This window comes from Tachypleus tridentatus, unplaced genomic scaffold, assembly GCF_004210375.1.
Source record: "Tachypleus tridentatus isolate NWPU-2018 unplaced genomic scaffold, ASM421037v1 Hic_cluster_2, whole genome shotgun sequence".
Lineage (NCBI taxonomy): Eukaryota > Metazoa > Arthropoda > Merostomata > Xiphosura > Limulidae > Tachypleus > Tachypleus tridentatus.
Genome location: NW_027467782.1, coordinates 49938890 through 49955905, shown reverse-complemented (window position 1 = coordinate 49955905; position 17016 = coordinate 49938890). Strand labels below are relative to the sequence as shown.

Sequence of the window (17016 nt, the reverse complement as noted above, 5' to 3'; positions counted from 1 at the left end):
CAAACAAATATTTTCTGGCCTTTTGCAAAGGTTTACACAAACCTCAACCTGACCTAAATAACTAGTAATAATGAAAACTTGTCCATAAAAGATTGTATTTTTGTCATTACAGAAGAGAGATTCGACACACAATATAATAGTCCTTACAAGTTTGTCTGCATTAATAACTCCTTTAAGAAATTCAACTTTCTTCAGTATACTCGCTAACGACTCTTTACTGGGCTGACTGAAAGAGACAGAAACAAATCACAAGTTATTCTCAAATTTCACAAAACAGTTTTTACAAACTGAAAGATAAAACCTGTCAAATGTGCTCCTCACTTGATAAGAAAGATTTTAAAATTATATTTACAATAATAAGCCATTTACATTAAAATGTGTATTTTTTTTTATGTACACACAGAATAACAAACTACTGTTTCAAAAATGTTCATTTTTGACCTGATACATTCTGTTCCACCATAATTTCCTTAAATTTGTGATTTTGTATCTTTAAATGTGCTAACACTGAGGACATTATATTAAAGCCATGTGGCATTATGGGATATGCTCTGAGGCTTACATGTAACAAAAGTAAATGACAACGGTGGTGTAGTCTTCTTGCATAGGATGCCAGTCATTCTTTCAAGGTTCACCTGCTGGTACCAATTATGTGCCTGGATAGACTAAAGCAGTTAAGTGATTTGCTTAAGGACACAAGAGGCATGCACAAGGACTTACTAACAGACTTTACTCATAATAGTTCCCTTGACAGAAAAAGTATTCTACCGATTCTATCAGCAATCCACTTGATGACCAGTGAAATGGAGGTGTTGGGGTGGGTCATGTACCCAAAGTTCATTCCTCCAACTGATGAAAAAAAAATAACATAATAAATTTTTAAAAAATTTATGACTCTTTGACATCACTAAGAAGAGTGAAAAACAAAACTCTGCTGGTCCCCCTGAGGGGAGAGAATTTGGAGATGGGTCTACACCACCTCAAACTGAAGCATCCTACCACGGATCGCCTGTAAGTAAAGACATGTATCATCCAAACAACTCCAACAAGAAAGCCTCTTTTTAAAACCATGCAAAAGTGAACTTTGCAAATACTCTTTAAAATTAACTTGCATGATGAATTCTATTATTTTGATAGCAAAACAAAAATTAATTAATCTATAATTATACTTGTTCTGGGAAAGCAATATGTACATTACAGAGGTTCTGCACAATATAAAGAAACATTTCCTTACCAAGTATTCAGTTTCTTCAATTCGATCAGCTTTTCTTCTAATGCTTTTACATACTGAAAAATAATTAATATTAGGGTAAACTCAATATAAACAAACATTAAAGAACCTTAGAGCCATTTTTCTCTCTGTATTATCATTTTAACTTATCTCCAAAATATTAAGTTAAAGTACAACACATTCAAAAGAAAGCTTACGGATAATTCCTGAAGGAGTGATTTAAACAGAATTTTACAGTCTAATAGTACAAGACAATTAAAAAGAAAAATGTTACATTAAACAAAAATAACTTTTGAACATTTTATAAGAAGTCCATGTAACAAGTTTAGTGTAAAGAAGAGAGATTGACATTTCTGGCTTGAGCTCAAATTAGCACATTAACAACACCTTTAGAAGATAGCACTGGGTATAACTTTATGTTCAACAGTCAGTTGCAAACTCTCTTTGTTAACCTGAAGATGACCTTCCGAAGGTCAAAATGTTGTTCTCTAACTTATTTTAATAAAAGTTTTAACATCCATATCAGTTGTCTTGAGATACAGGACCAGTTACAATAGGTCTCCAGTTGTCACTGCATGTTTACCAAACCTCTCTCCTCATGGTTATAAAATATTTTGAACGTTCACCATTTTGACAGAATAATATTCAAACTGACTTGAAACTGATATTAACTTTAATGGTAAGTGAAAGTTTAATAGATTAAAGGTAGACAGACCATTGTGTGCAGGCAAAGGTTACCACACAATTTTAAGGAAAATCAAAGAGCAGATATGCGAGCCACTCTCTTTCATATGTTTGTAGATCAGTGGCAGTGGAAAAGTACACAAAGAATGAACAGCTACTAATGTTAGTGTTACTGTTGTATTTGTATCAGAAACAAATACAGAAAAGTTTACAGAAGAGATTTTTATGAAATCATATAATTAAGTACAATATTCTAAATGAAAGCCAGCATGGATTCAACAAAGGTAAGTCATGCCTTAGTAATCTGTTTTCTTTTCAGAAGGGTAATAGTTACTAATTGGACAAATAAAGGCACGGGTGTAGGTTCAGTGTACTTGTATTTCTGGTAAGATGCCTTACATATATCACAGTGGTAGGAGTTGGAAAGAAAAAGACCAGTTTCAATGAATCCTGTTAGTTGGATGGAAAGAAATGTGGTTTTTAATAAAGACTTGTTCAACTGGACCCTTGTTACTAGGATTAGTAGATTGTTTGAGGGTCAGTACATGGGTCTTTTTATTTATTTATTTACACAAGTAACATTAATAAGAATACAATTATAAAATTGATAAAGTTTCTGATGACTGTGTAGTATGAAGATATTATAGAATTATTTTAATCAACTGGTTAGCTGGGCAAATTATTTAATTAATAATGTAATAGTACAAAATGGTAATTATGTATGGTTTGCACCTGAATACCAGATATATGTATGTATGTGTATTATTATGACATAGCAAAGATTCATATAACATTTGCACTATTAAACTGAATCTTCATCTATGATAATAGTGATACAATAAATTCAGTGAATATTCATTTAAAAACCATTGTGACAAAAGACTTGTAATAATTCAAATGTACATAGTTGTTATAAAAGTGATTTCATGTGTGTGTGTGTCTGTGTTTTCTTATAGCAAATCCACATCAGGCTATCTGTTATGTCCACTGAGAGGAACACTGATTTTAAGAGTTGTAAATCCAAAGACTTACTGCTGAGTGACGTGACAGAATCTCTGATTTTAAGAGTTGTAAATCCAAAGACTATTAGAGCTATAGGCCTAAGGACAGTCCAAAGATAAAGAAAGTTTATTTCGTTTAAACAGGTATAAAAAAGGAATTAAACATTACATGGTCGAATAAATGAAGTCCTTCCCTTAACAATAACTTAGGATCATTACTGAGAAGAAAAATCTAAAGAACCTACCTGCTAGACTCTGTATGGTAAATTAATCCATCAAAGTAGTATTACGAAAATATCTAGTATTATTTATAACTATAATACTCCATAGCTATACGAATCACTTGAGATAGTTAAGTCGTTAATAGACATGTACGATATAAGACTTTAACTTTTAAAACAGTATTTCCAAACCTTTTCCAACCTCCAGTCATTTTGTTTGCGTTGACCAGCAAGCTCTTCACATCGTGAAAGTAACCTACAAAAATTTATTTCAAGTCTTGATTTTGGTATCATAATTTATTAAAATACATATATTGTAAAGTTATTCGAAATTTAGTCATTACACTGTAAAAGCTCGGCGAATTTATTTACGTTCATACTTTATGCTTTTAGGTTTAGTCTATAGAGGGCCAACACAAACTAAAAAAAATCATAATAAAATTAAAATACAATATAATATATTTTCTGATACATAATAGATTAATGAGCATTTGATTGACTTTATCAGTTTAGAACATTTATACTGATTCAACCAGTAATTTTGAAAAGATACAATGGCGCCTTAACTGGTTTTTTTTTCTTCTTTTTTTGTTGTTGGATTTTGCGCAAAACTACTAAAGGGCTATTTACCTGCGCTAGACGTACTTAATTTTAAAGTAATAGATTCCAAAGGGAAGATAGTTAGTTAATAGTATCAATCATCAATTCTTGAGCTTTTGTGACTTATTAATAGCAATTGTTCGTCACTTCTATTTATATTTTTATAAGTGCAGCCCAGACCCTAAAGTGCGGAATGCGATGTTTTATTTATTAATTTTTTTACAGGAAATGAATAACAGAACCTTATTTCTTCAGTTTTTTGGCTCTAATTATTTTTCACAACGAATTTCTTACACAACATTGAAGATAAATCTTAAAGATAAAAAAGTTTTTTAGAGTATTACTCTAATACAATGAATAACAAAGTAAACACATCCCTCATTACATATTATTTTATTGCGAATCAAAACTTTATTTAGCATTGAAGTTTACCTCAGGACCTACAATAAGACTGGTATACTTTAACAAATATTCCTTTTTAACGCTAATACCTTTGTGCGGTTTGTTTTTTGAATTTCGCGCAAAGCTACACGAGGAATATCTGTGATAGCCGTCCCAAATTTAACAGTGTCAGACTTGAAGGAAGACAGCTAGTCATCACCAACCACCGCCAATTCTTGGGATACTCTTTTATCAACAAATAGTGTGATTGACCATCACATTATAACTCCCCCACAATGAAAGGGCAAGCATGCTTGGCGTGACGGGGATTCGAATCCGCGACCCTCAGATAACGAGTAGAGTGCTTTAACCATCTGGCTTCCTTTGTGCGTAAAGTTGAGATACAAAATCTAATTTTAAAATTTAAAAAAAAAGATCACGATTCATTTATCTTATTATTCCAGCTTATGTTTATGTTTTTAATAGGTCCGGCATGGCCAAGCGTGTTAAGACGTGTGACTCGTAATCTGAGGGTGGCGGGTTCGCATCCCCATTGCGCCAAAACATGCTTGCCCTTTCAGCCGTGGGGGCGTTATAAAGTGACGGTCAATCCCACTATTCGTTGGTAAAATAGTAGCCCAAGAGTTGGCGGTGATGACTAGCTGCCTTCCCTCTAGTCTTACACTGCTAAGTTAAGGACGCCTAGCACAGATAGCCCTCGAGTAGCTTTGTGCGAAATTCCAAAAAACAAACAAACAAACAAACAGAATTTTAAATAACTTATTTAAAATTATTTTTTACGATGTCATAATTACTGTAGAAATATTGGCTCATTGGTTTCAAACTTCTAACAGAATTATGATAAAGTCAAGCGCTAGAAAGTAGAAAACGTTTCTAGTTACTGTGATTCATCATCATCATCATTCACTCGATTCCGTCAAGGAACATAGGGCCACAATCACTTGCGGTTTCATGAACAGGTATTTAAGTGAGTAGGTTGTTAGCCCATTGCACCGAGCCGTCCCTAATTTAGTAGTGTAAGACCAGAGGGAAGGCAGCTAATTATCACCACCCACCGATAACTCTTGGGCTAATCTTATCGAACAAATAATGGGATTGACCGTCACATTATAACGCTCCCACGACTGAAAGGAGCGTGCTTGTTTGGTATGACGGGGATTCGAACTCCACTGGTGAGGTAAAGGTCAATAAATCACTTAAATTTCCAGATGATATCAGGTGCCTGCGTGTTGCTGGCTGTGAAGAGAATGCTGCTACTCACAAAAGGGTTTAGATCATTCATTGAGTTGGACAAAAAATGGCATATAGGCTTCAATTATAATAAATGCAAGATAATGCATGCCAGTTACTGCACTTTAAATTATCAGTATAATTTTGATGTAAATAACTTTAACAATATAATGAATGAAAGAAATCTTCGTGTACAGTCTCTAGAACTATCCAAGCAGGGTACTGTTTCTCTAGAACTATCCAAGCTGGGTACTGTTTCTCTAGAACTATCCAAGCAGGGTACTGTTTCTCTAGAACTATCCAAGCAGGGTACTGTTTCTCTAGGACTATCCAAGCAGGGTACTGTTTCTCTAGGACTATCCAAGCAGGGTACTGTTTCTCTAGAACTATCCAAGCAGGGAACTGTTTCTCTAGAACTATCCAAGCAGGGTACTGTTTCTCTAGAACTATCCAAGCAGGGTACTGTTTCTCTAGAACTATCCAAGCAGGGTACTGTTTTTCTAGAACTATCCAAGCAGGGTACTGTTTCTCTAGAACTATCCAAGCAGGGTACTGTTTCTCTAGAACTATGTGCTGTTTCTCTAGAACTATCCAAGCAGGGTACTGTTTCTCTAGGACTATCCAAGCAGGGTACTGTTTCTCTAGAACTATCCAAGCAGGGTACTGTTTCTCTAGAACTATCCAAGCAGGGTACTGTTTCTCTAGAACTATCCAAGCAGGGTACTGTTTCTCTAGAACTATCCAAGCAGGGTACTGTTTCTCTAGAACTATCCAAGCAGGGTACTGTTTCTCTAGGACTATCCAAGCAGGGTACTGTTTCTCTAGGACTATCCAAGCAGAGTACTGTTTCTCTAGAACTATCCAAGCAGGGTACTGTTGCTGGTGGTGGAAGAACAAGCGGAATTTTTTGTTGTATCAACAGAAATATAGAATAAGAAAGTCTACAAAGGTTATAATTTAATTGTATGAGTTACTGGTAATAATAGTGTGTTCAAATTGTGGCTCCTAACCTTAGGAAAAGCCCTCTGTTGGTACAGTAGTAAGTCTACAAAGGTTATAATTTAATTGTATGAGTTACTGGTAATAATAGTGTGTTCAAATTGTGGCTCCTTACCTAAGGAAAAGTCCTCTGTTGGTACAGTAGTAATTGTACAAAGGTTATAATTTAATTGTATGAGTTACTGGTAATAATAGTGTGTTCAAATTGTGGCTCCTTACCTAAGGAAAAGCCCTCTGTTGGTACAGTAGTAATTCTACAAGGTTATAATTTAATTGTATGAGTTACTGGTAATAATAGTGTGTTCAAATTGTGGCTCCTAACCTTAGGAAAAGCCCTCTGTTGGTACAGTAGTAAGTCTACAAAGGTTATAATTTAATTGTATGAGTTACTGGTAATAATAGTGTGTTCAAATTGTGGCTCCTAACCTTAGGAAAAGCCCTCTGTTGGTACAGTAGTAAGTCTACAAAGGTTATAATTTAATTGTATGAGTTACTGGTAATAATAGTGTGTTCAAATTGTGGCTCATTACCTAAGGAAAAGTCCTCTGTTGGTACAGTAGTAAGTCTACAAAGGTTATAATTTAATTGTATGAGTTACTGGTAATAATAGTGTGTTCAAATTGTGGCTCCTTACCTAAGGAAAAGTCCTCTGTTGGTACAGTAGTAAGTCTACAAAGTTACAACGCTAAAATCAGGGGTTCAATTCCCCTTGGTGGACTCAGGTTTTGCTATAAAAAAACACACACTTAAGGAAAGGCACTGAATTGTTGAAAAATGGTTCAGAGGATTGTTACTAGAATGGTGCCTGGTGTCATATGAGGAAAGGCTGAAATATTTTAAATTGTTTTCTCTTGAAAAAAGAAGTGTTAGAGGTGATCTGATTGAAGTGTTCAAGATTGTAGAAGGAAGTGATAGTGTTGATGTGTTACCTTGTTTCATATTTAACAGTAGGACAAGAGAACACAAATATAAATTTTAGCAGGGTAAGAGTCATCTTCAGTTAAGACAGTTTCATTTTTTAACAGGGAGGTTGGCCTTTAGAATGGGTTGCCTTCAAAGTTTGTGGAGACAAACTTATTAGTAAATTTAAGTGAGTTTAGAGAAAGCATTATAAGTATAATGTTGGTTTTATTAAAGTTCTAATTTAGTAGAGAATGGGACAGCTGAGATGTTGGTTTTATTAAAGTTCTAATTTAGTAGAGGATGGGACAGCTGAGATGTTGGTTTTATTAAAGTTCTAATTCAGTAGAGGATGGGACAGCTGAGATGTTGGTTGTATTAAAGTTCTAATTTAGTAGAGGATGGGACAGCTGAGATGTTGGTTTTATTAAAGTTCTAATTTAGTAGAGAATGGGACAGCTGAGATGTTGGTTTTATTAAAGTTCTAATTCAGTAGAGAATGGGACAGCTGAGATGTTGGTTGTATTAAAGTTCTAATTTAGTAGAGGATGGGACAGCTGAGATGTTGGTTTTATTAAAGTTCTAATTTAGTAGAGGATGGGACAGCTGAGATGTTGGTTTTATTAAAGTTCTAATTTAGTAGAGGATGGGACAGCTGAGATGTTGGTTTTATTAAAGTTCTAATTTAGTAGAGGATGGGACAGCTGAGATGTTGGTTTTATTAAAGTTCTAATTTAGTAGAGGATGGGATAGCTGAGATGGACCAGTTGGTTCCATGTTATCCCAAAATCTTACGTTAAAGATTACTGGTTTGTTGCAACTTAATATTCTTAAATTTTATCATTATTAAAAAGAAGTAAACCCAGGAATCTGAGTGATTTGTAACTATTTTCTGTCATTTACATAAATTTGATAAAAGTCTGTATTCCATAGGTAATTAATTATGTGTTTTACCAATCCTTCCTCACTGTTTTCTTTTTTATACATCATGAAAAAGAAAATATATTGGGAATAAATGATATTGGTCTTTATTATTTCAGTACAGTAAAAAAAAAATACAGAAAGGGTTTTTTTAAAGATGGAACCCTTAGTGATTTTGGGTCCTTCTCTTGACTTCAAATCAGAAGTGGCATATTTGACAAGATGTTGTCTGGCAGTTCAACTAAAAATTTCTTACTTCCTTCATGTGCATTACAAGTTTTGCACATAGCTACAACACAGACAACTCTAACTTCAAACTGGTACACCAGAGGGAAGACAGCTATTAGACAGTATTCACTACTGACTTTTGAATCAATCTGTGTGACTGAATAGCAGACTTCAAACTCTTATATCTACAACTGGGTGCACTTTGAGGCAGAACAACTGTACCTGTTGTTCTCACATTAGACACTAATAGATAGATTTAGTAAAGTTTTACTACCAATCATTTAAAAAAAAAAACACCATAACAATTGTCAATATAAACTTTTGATACACAGAAAAATATCTTGTATATTGTAATGGTCATAGTTCTGTTCCAACACATTCTACACAGGTATATCCAGTGTCCTGATTCACAGTAATGTAATGGTCATACTTCTGTTCCAACACATTCTACACAGGTATATCCAGTGTCCTGATTCACAGTAATGTAATGGTCATAATTCTGTTCCAACACATTCTACACAGGTATATCCAGTGTTCTGATTCACAATAATGTAATGGTCATAGTTCTGTTCCAACACATTCTATTTAGGTATATCCAGTGTTCTGATTCACAGTAATGTAATGGTCATAGTTCTGTTCCAACACATTCTACACAGGTATATCCAGTGTCCTGATTCACAGTAATGTAATGGTCATACTTCTGTTCCAACACATTCTACACAGGTATATCCAGTGTCCTGATTCACAGTAATGTAATGGTCATACTTCTGTTCCAACACATTCTTCACAGGTATATCCAGTGTCCTGATTCACAGTAATGTAATGGTCATACTTCTGTTCCAACACATTCTACACAGGTATATCCAGTGTCCTGATTCACAGTAATGTAATGGTCATACTTCTGTTCCAACACATTCTATTCAGGTATATCCAGTGTTCTGATTCACAGTAATGTAATGGTCATACTTCTGTTCCAACACATTCTACACAGGTATATCCAGTGTCCTGATTCACAGTAATGTAATGGTCATATTTCTGTTCCAACACATTCTACACAGGTATATCCAGTGTTCTGATTCACAGTAATGTAATGGTCATACTTCTGTTCCAACACATTCTACACAGGTATATCCAGTGTCCTGATTCACAGTAATGTAATGGTCATACTTCTGTTCCAACACATTCTACACAGGTATATCCAGTGTCCTGATTCACAGTAATGTAATGGTCATACTTCTGTTCCAACACATTCTACACAGGTATATCCAGTGTTCTGATTCACAGTAATGTAATGGTCATACTTTCTGTTCCAACACATTCTACACAGGTATATCCAGTGTCCTGATTCACAGTAAATGGTAATTCTGTTCCAACACTTCTGTATATCCAGTGTTCCACACACATCTTCCACACAGGTATATCCAGTGTTCTGATTCACAGTAATGTAATGGTCATAGTTCTGTTCCAACACATTCTACACAGATATATCCAGTGTTCTGATTCACAGTAATGTAATGGTCATAGTTCTGTTCCAACACATTCTACACAGATATATCCAGTGTTCTGATTCACAGTAATGTAATGGTCATACTTCTGTTCCAACACATTCTACACAGGTATATCCAGTGTTCTGATTCACAGTAATGTAATGGTCATACTTCTGTTCCAACACATCTCTACACAGGTATACTTCTGTTCCAACACATTCTACACAGGTATATCCAGTGTTCTGATTCACAGTAATGTAATGGTCATATTTCTGTTCCAACACATTCTACACAGGTATATCCAGTGTTCTGATTCACAGTAATGTAATGGTCATACTTCTGTTCCAACACATTCTACACAGGTATATCCAGTGTCCTGATTCACAGTAATGTAATGGTCATACTTCTGTTCCAACACATTCTACACAGGTATATCCAGTGTCCTGATTCACAGTAATGTAATGGTCATATTTCTGTTCCAACACATTCTACACAGGTATATCCAGTGTCCTGATTCACAGTAATGTAATGGTCATACTTCTGTTCCAACACATTCTACACAGGTATATCCAGTGTCCTGATTCACAGTAATGTAATGGTCATACTTCTGTTCCAACACATTCTATTCAGGTATATCCAGTGTTCTGATTCACAGTAATGTAATGGTCATACTTTCTGTTCCAACACATTCTACACAGGTATATCCAGTGTCCTGATTCACAGTAATGTAATGGTCATACTTCTGTTCCAACACATTCTACACAGGTATATCCAGTGTCCTGATTCACAGTAATGTAATGGTCATACTTCTGTTCCAACACATTCTACACAGGTATATCCAGTGTCCTGATTCACAGTAATGTAATGGTCATATTTCTGTTCCAACACATTCTACACAGGTATATCCAGTGTCCTGATTCACAGTAATGTAATGGTCATACTTCTGTTCCAACACATTCTATTCAGGTATATCCAGTGTCCTGATTCACAGTAATGTAATGGTCATACTTCTGTTCCAACACATTACTTCTCCAACACATTCTACACAGGTATATCCAGTGTTCTGATTCACAGTAATGTAATGGTCATACTTCTGTTCCAACACATTCTACACAGGTATATCCAGTGTTCTGATTCACAGTAATGTAATGGTCATATTTCTGTTCCAACACATTCTACACAGGTATATCCAGTGTTCTGATTCACAGTAATGTAATGGTCATAGTGTTCTGTTCCAACACATTCTACACAGGTATATCCAGTGTTCTGATTCATGGTCATACTTCTGTAATGTAAGTGTTCTGATTCACATACTTCTGTTCCAACACATTCTACACAGGTATATCCAGTGTTCTGATTCACAGTAATGTAATGGTCATACTTCTGTTCCAACACATTCTACACAGGTATATCCAGTGTTCTGATTCACAGTAATGTAATGGTCATACTCTCTGTTCCAACACATTCTACACAGGTATATCCAGTGTTACCTGATTCACAGTAATGTAATGGTCATACTTCTGTTCCAACACATTCTGGCACACAGGTATATCCAGTGTCCTGATTCACAGTAATGTAATGGTCATATTTCTGTTCCAACACATTCTACACAGGTATATCCAGTGTCCTGATTCACAGTAATGTAATGGTCATACTTCTGTTCCAACACATTCTACACAGGTATATCCAGTGTTCTGATTCACAGTAATGTAATGGTCATACTTCTGTTCCAACACATTCTATTCAGGTATATCCAGTGTCCTGATTCACAGTAATGTAATGGTCATAGTTCTGTTCCAACACATTCTACACAGGTATATCCAGTGTTCTGATTCACAGTAATGTAATGGTCATACTTCTGTTCCAACACATTCTACACAGGTATATCCAGTGTCCTGATTCACAGTAATGTAATGGTCATACTTCTGTTCCAACACATTCTACACAGGTATATCCAGTGTTCTGATTCACAGTAATGTAATGGTCATACTTCTGTTCCAACACATTCTACACAGGTATATCCAGTGTCCTGATTCACAGTTAATGTAATGGTCATATTCTGTTCCAACATTCTACAAGGTATATCCAGTGTGTCTGATTCACAGTAATGTAATGGTCATACTTCTGTTCCAACACATTCTACACAGGTATATCCAGTGTCCCTGATTCACAGTAATGTAATGGTCATACTTCTGTTCCAACACATTCTACAGGTATATCCAGTGTTCTGATTCACAGTAATGTAATGGTCATACTTCTGTTCCAACACATTCTACACAGGTATATCCAGTGTCCTGATTCACAGTAATGTAATGGTCATAGCCTTCTGTTCCAACACATTCTACACAGGTATATCCAGTGTCCTGATTCACAGTAATGTAATGGTCATACTTCTGTTCCAACACATTCTACACAGGTATATCCAGTGTTCTGATTCACAGTAATGTAATGGTCATATTTCTGTTCCAACACATTCTACACAGGTATATCCAGTGTTCTGATTCACAGTAATGTAATGGTCATACTTCTGTTCCAACACATTCTACACAGGTATATCCAGTGTCCTGATTCACAGTAATGTAATGGTCATAGTTCTGTTCCAACACATTCTACACAGGTATATCCAGTGTTCTGATTCACAGGTAATGTAATGGTCATAGTTCTGTTCCAACACATTCTACACAGGTATATCCAGTGTTCTGATTCACAGTAATGTAATGGTCATACTTCTGTTCCAACACATTCTACACAGGTATATCCAGTGTTCTGATTCACAGTAATGTAATGGTCATACTTCTGTTCCAACACATTCTATTCAGGTATATCCAGTGTTCTGATTCACAGTAATGTAATGGTCATATTTCTGTTCCAACACATTCTACACAGGTATATCCAGTGTTCTGATTCACAGTAATGTAATGGTCATACTTCTGTTCCAACACATTCTACACAGGTATATCCAGTGTCCTGATTCACAGTAATGTAATGGTCATACTTCTGTTCCAACACATTCTACACAGGTATATCCAGTGTCCTGATTCACAGTAATGTAATGGTCATACTTCTGTTCCAACACATTCTACACAGGTATATCCAGTGTTCTGATTCACAGTAATGTAATGGTCATACTTCTGTTCCAACACATTCTACACAGGTATATCCAGTGTCCTGATTCACAGTAATGTAATGGTCATATTTCTGTTCCAACACATTCAGGTATTCACAGGTATATCCAGTGTTCTGATTCACAGTAATGTAATGGTCATACTTCTGTTCCAACACATTCTACTCAGGTATATCCAGTGTCCTGATTCACAGTAATGTAATGGTCATACTTCTGTTCCAACACATTCTACACAGGTATATCCAGTGTTCTGATTCACAGTAATGTAATGGTCATACTTCTGTTCCAACACATTCTACACAGGTATATCCAGTGTCCTGATTCACAGTAATGTAATGGTCATACTTCTGTTCCAACACATTCTACACAGGTATATCCAGTGTCCTGATTCACAGTAATGTAATGGTCATACTTCTGTTCCAACACATTCTACACAGGTATATCCAGTGTCCTGATTCACAGTAATGTAAACTTCTGTTCCAACACATTCTACACAGGTATATCCAGTGTCCTGATTCACAGTAATGTAATGGTCATACTTCTGTTCCAACACATTCTACACAGGTATATCCAGTGTTCTGATTCACAGTAATGTAATGGTCATGGTTCTGTTCCAACACATTCTACCACAGGTATATCCAGTGTTCTGATTCACAGTAATGTAATGGTCATACTTCTGTTCCAACACATTCTACACAGGTATATCCAGTGTTCCTGATTCACAGTAATGTAATGGTCATACTTCTGTTCCAACACATTCTACACAGGTATATCCAGTGTCCTGATTCACAGTAATGTAATGGTCATACTTTCTGTTCCAACACATTCTACACAGGTATATCCAGTGTCCTGATTCACAGTAATGTAATGGTCATACTTTCTGTTCCAACACATTCTACACAGGTATATCCAGTGTTCTGATTCACAGTAATGTAATGGTCATACTTCTGTTCCAACACATTCTACCACAGGTATATCCAGTGTCCTGATTCACAGTAATGTAATGGTCATACTTCTGTTCCAACACATTCTACACAGGTATATCCAGTGTCTCTGATTCACAGTAATGTAATGGTCATACTTCTGTTCCAACACATTTCTATTCAGGTATATCCAGTGTTCTGATTCACAGTAATGTAATGGTCATACTTCTGTTCCAACACATTCTACACAGGTATATCCAGTGTTCTGATTCACAGTAATGTAATGGTCATACTTCTGTTCCAACACATTCTCACATTCCTACAGGTATATCCAGTGTCCTGATTCACAGTAATGTAATGGTCATACTTCTGTTCCAACACATTCTACACAGGTATATCCAGTGTCAGTGTCCTGATTCACAGTAATGTAATGGTCATGCTTCTGTTCCAACACATTTCTACACAGGTATATCCAGTGTCCTGATTCACAGTAATGTAATGGTCATACTTCTGTTCCAACACATTCTGCCACAGGTATATCCAGTGTCCTGATTCACAGTAATGTAATGGTCATAGTTCTGTTCCAACATGTTCTACACAGGTATATCCAGTGTCCTGATTCACAGTAATGTAATGGTCATACTTCTGTTCCAACACATTCTACACAGGTATATCCAGTGTTCTGATTCACAGTAATGTAATGGTCATATTCAGTTCTGTTCCAACACATTCTACACAGGTATATCCAGTGTCCTGATTCACAGTAATGTAATGGTCATAGTTCTGTTCCAACACATTCTTCACAGGTATATCCAGTGTCCTGATTCACAGTAATGTAATGGTCATAGTTCTGTTCCAACACATTCTACAGGTATATCCAGTGTCCTGATTCACAGTAATGTAATGGTCATACTTCTGTTCCAACACATTCTACACAGGTATATCCAGTGTTCTGATTCACAGTAATGTAATGGTCATACTTCTGTTCCAACACATTCTACACAGGTATATCCAGTGTTCTGATTCACAGTAATGTAATGGTCATATTTCTGTTCCAACACATTCTACTCAGGTATATCCAGTGTTCTGATTCACAGTAATGTAATGGTCATATTTCTGTTCCAACACATTCTACACAGGTATATCCAGTGTTCTGATTCACAGTAATGTAATGGTCATAGTTCTGTTCCAACACATTCTACACAGGTATATCCAGTGTCCTGATTCACAGTAATGTAATGGTCATAGTTCTGTTCCAACACATTCTACACAGGTATATCCAGTGTTCTGATTCACAGTAATGTAATGGTCATACTTCTGTTCCAACACATTCTACACAGGTATATCCAGTGTTCTGATTCACAGTAATGTAATGGTCATACTTCTGTTCCAACACATTCTACACAGGTATATCCAGTGTTCTGATTCACAGTAATGTAATGGTCATACTTCTGTTCCAACACATTCTACACAGGTATATCCAGTGTTCTGATTCACAGTAATGTAATGGTCATACTTCTGTTCCAACACATTCTACACAGGTATATCAGTGTTGTTCCAACACTGATTCACAGTAATGTAATGGTCATACTTCTGTTCCAACACATTCTACACAGGTATATCCAGTGTTCTGATTCACAGTAATGTAATGGTCATACTTCTGTTCCAACACATTGCTACACAGGTATATCCAGTGTTCTGATTCACGGTAATGTAATGTGTATACTTCTGTTCCAACACATTCTACACAGGTATATCCAGTGTCTGATTCACAGTAATGTAATGGTCATACTTCTGTTCCAACACATTCTACACAGGTATATCCAGTGTCTGATTCACAGTAATGTAATGGTCATACTTCTGTTCCAAACAGCATTCTGGCACAGGTATATATCCAGTGTTCTGATTCACAGTAATGTAATGGTCATGCACTTTCTGTTCCAACACATTCTACACAGGTATATCCAGTGTCCTGATTCACAGTAATGTAATGGTCATACTTCTGTTCCAACACATTCTACACAGGTATATCCAGTGTCTATTTTCACAGTAATGTAATGGTCATACTTCTGTTCCAACACATTCTACACAGGTATATCCAGTGTCCTGATTCACAGTAATGTAATGGTCATACTTCTGTTCCAACACATTCTACACAGGTATATCCAGTGTTCTGATTCACAGTAATGTAATGGTCATACTTCTGTTCCAACACATTCTACACAGGTATATCCAGTGTTCTGATTCATTCACAGTAATGTAATGGTCATACTTCTGTTCCAACACATTCTACCTCACAGGTATATCCAGTGTTCACTGATTCACAGTAATGTAATGGTCATACTTCTGTTCCAACACATTCTACACAGGTATATCCAGTGTCCTGATTCACAGTAATGTAATGGTCGCCTTACTTCTGTTCCAACACATTCTATTCAGGTATATCCAGTGTTCCTGATTCACAGTAATGTAATGGTCATACTTCTGTTCCAAACACATTCTTCATTCAGGTATATAAGGTGTCCCAGATTCACAGTAATGTAATGGTCATCATACTTCTGTTCCAACACATTCTACACAGGTATATCCAGTGTCCTGATTCACAGTAATGTAATGGTCATACTTCTGTTCCAACACATTCTACACAGGTATATCCAGTGTCCTGATTCACAGTAATGTAATGGTCATGCTTCTGTTCCAACACATTCTACACAGGTATATCCAGTGTCCTACAATGTCGCAGTAATGTAATGTATTTCTGTTCCCTTACATTCTACACAGGTATATATCCAGTGTTCCTGATTCACAGTAATGTAATGGTCATAGTTCTGTTCCAACACATTCTACACAGGTATATCCAGTGTTCCTGATTCACAGTAATGTAATGGTCATACTTCTGTTCCAACACATTCTTCACAGGTATATCCAGTGTTCTGATTCACAGTAGTGTAATGGTCATCATTTTCTGTTCCAACACATTCTATTATCTGGACAGGTATATCCAGTGTTCTGAATTTCGCAGTAATGTAATATTACTTCTGTTCCCTTACATTCTACACAGGTAT

General features: G+C 35.9%; 1 protein-coding gene across 1 annotated transcript; it reads right to left on the bottom strand.

Moving 5' to 3' along the window:
- Nucleotides 1-202: 202 nt before the first annotated feature.
- LOC143242504 (vesicle transport protein USE1-like) lies at nt 203-3540 on the bottom strand. The gene is made up of 4 exons (XM_076485936.1): nt 3330-3540; nt 1235-1287; nt 769-849; nt 203-226 (listed from the first exon to the last, which is right to left on the bottom strand). The coding sequence occupies exons 1-3, from the start codon at nt 3429-3431 to the stop codon at nt 777-779; spliced, it is 228 nt and encodes a 75-aa protein (XP_076342051.1). The 5' UTR covers nt 3432-3540; the 3' UTR covers nt 203-226; nt 769-776.
- Nucleotides 3541-17016: the final 13476 nt, after the last annotated feature.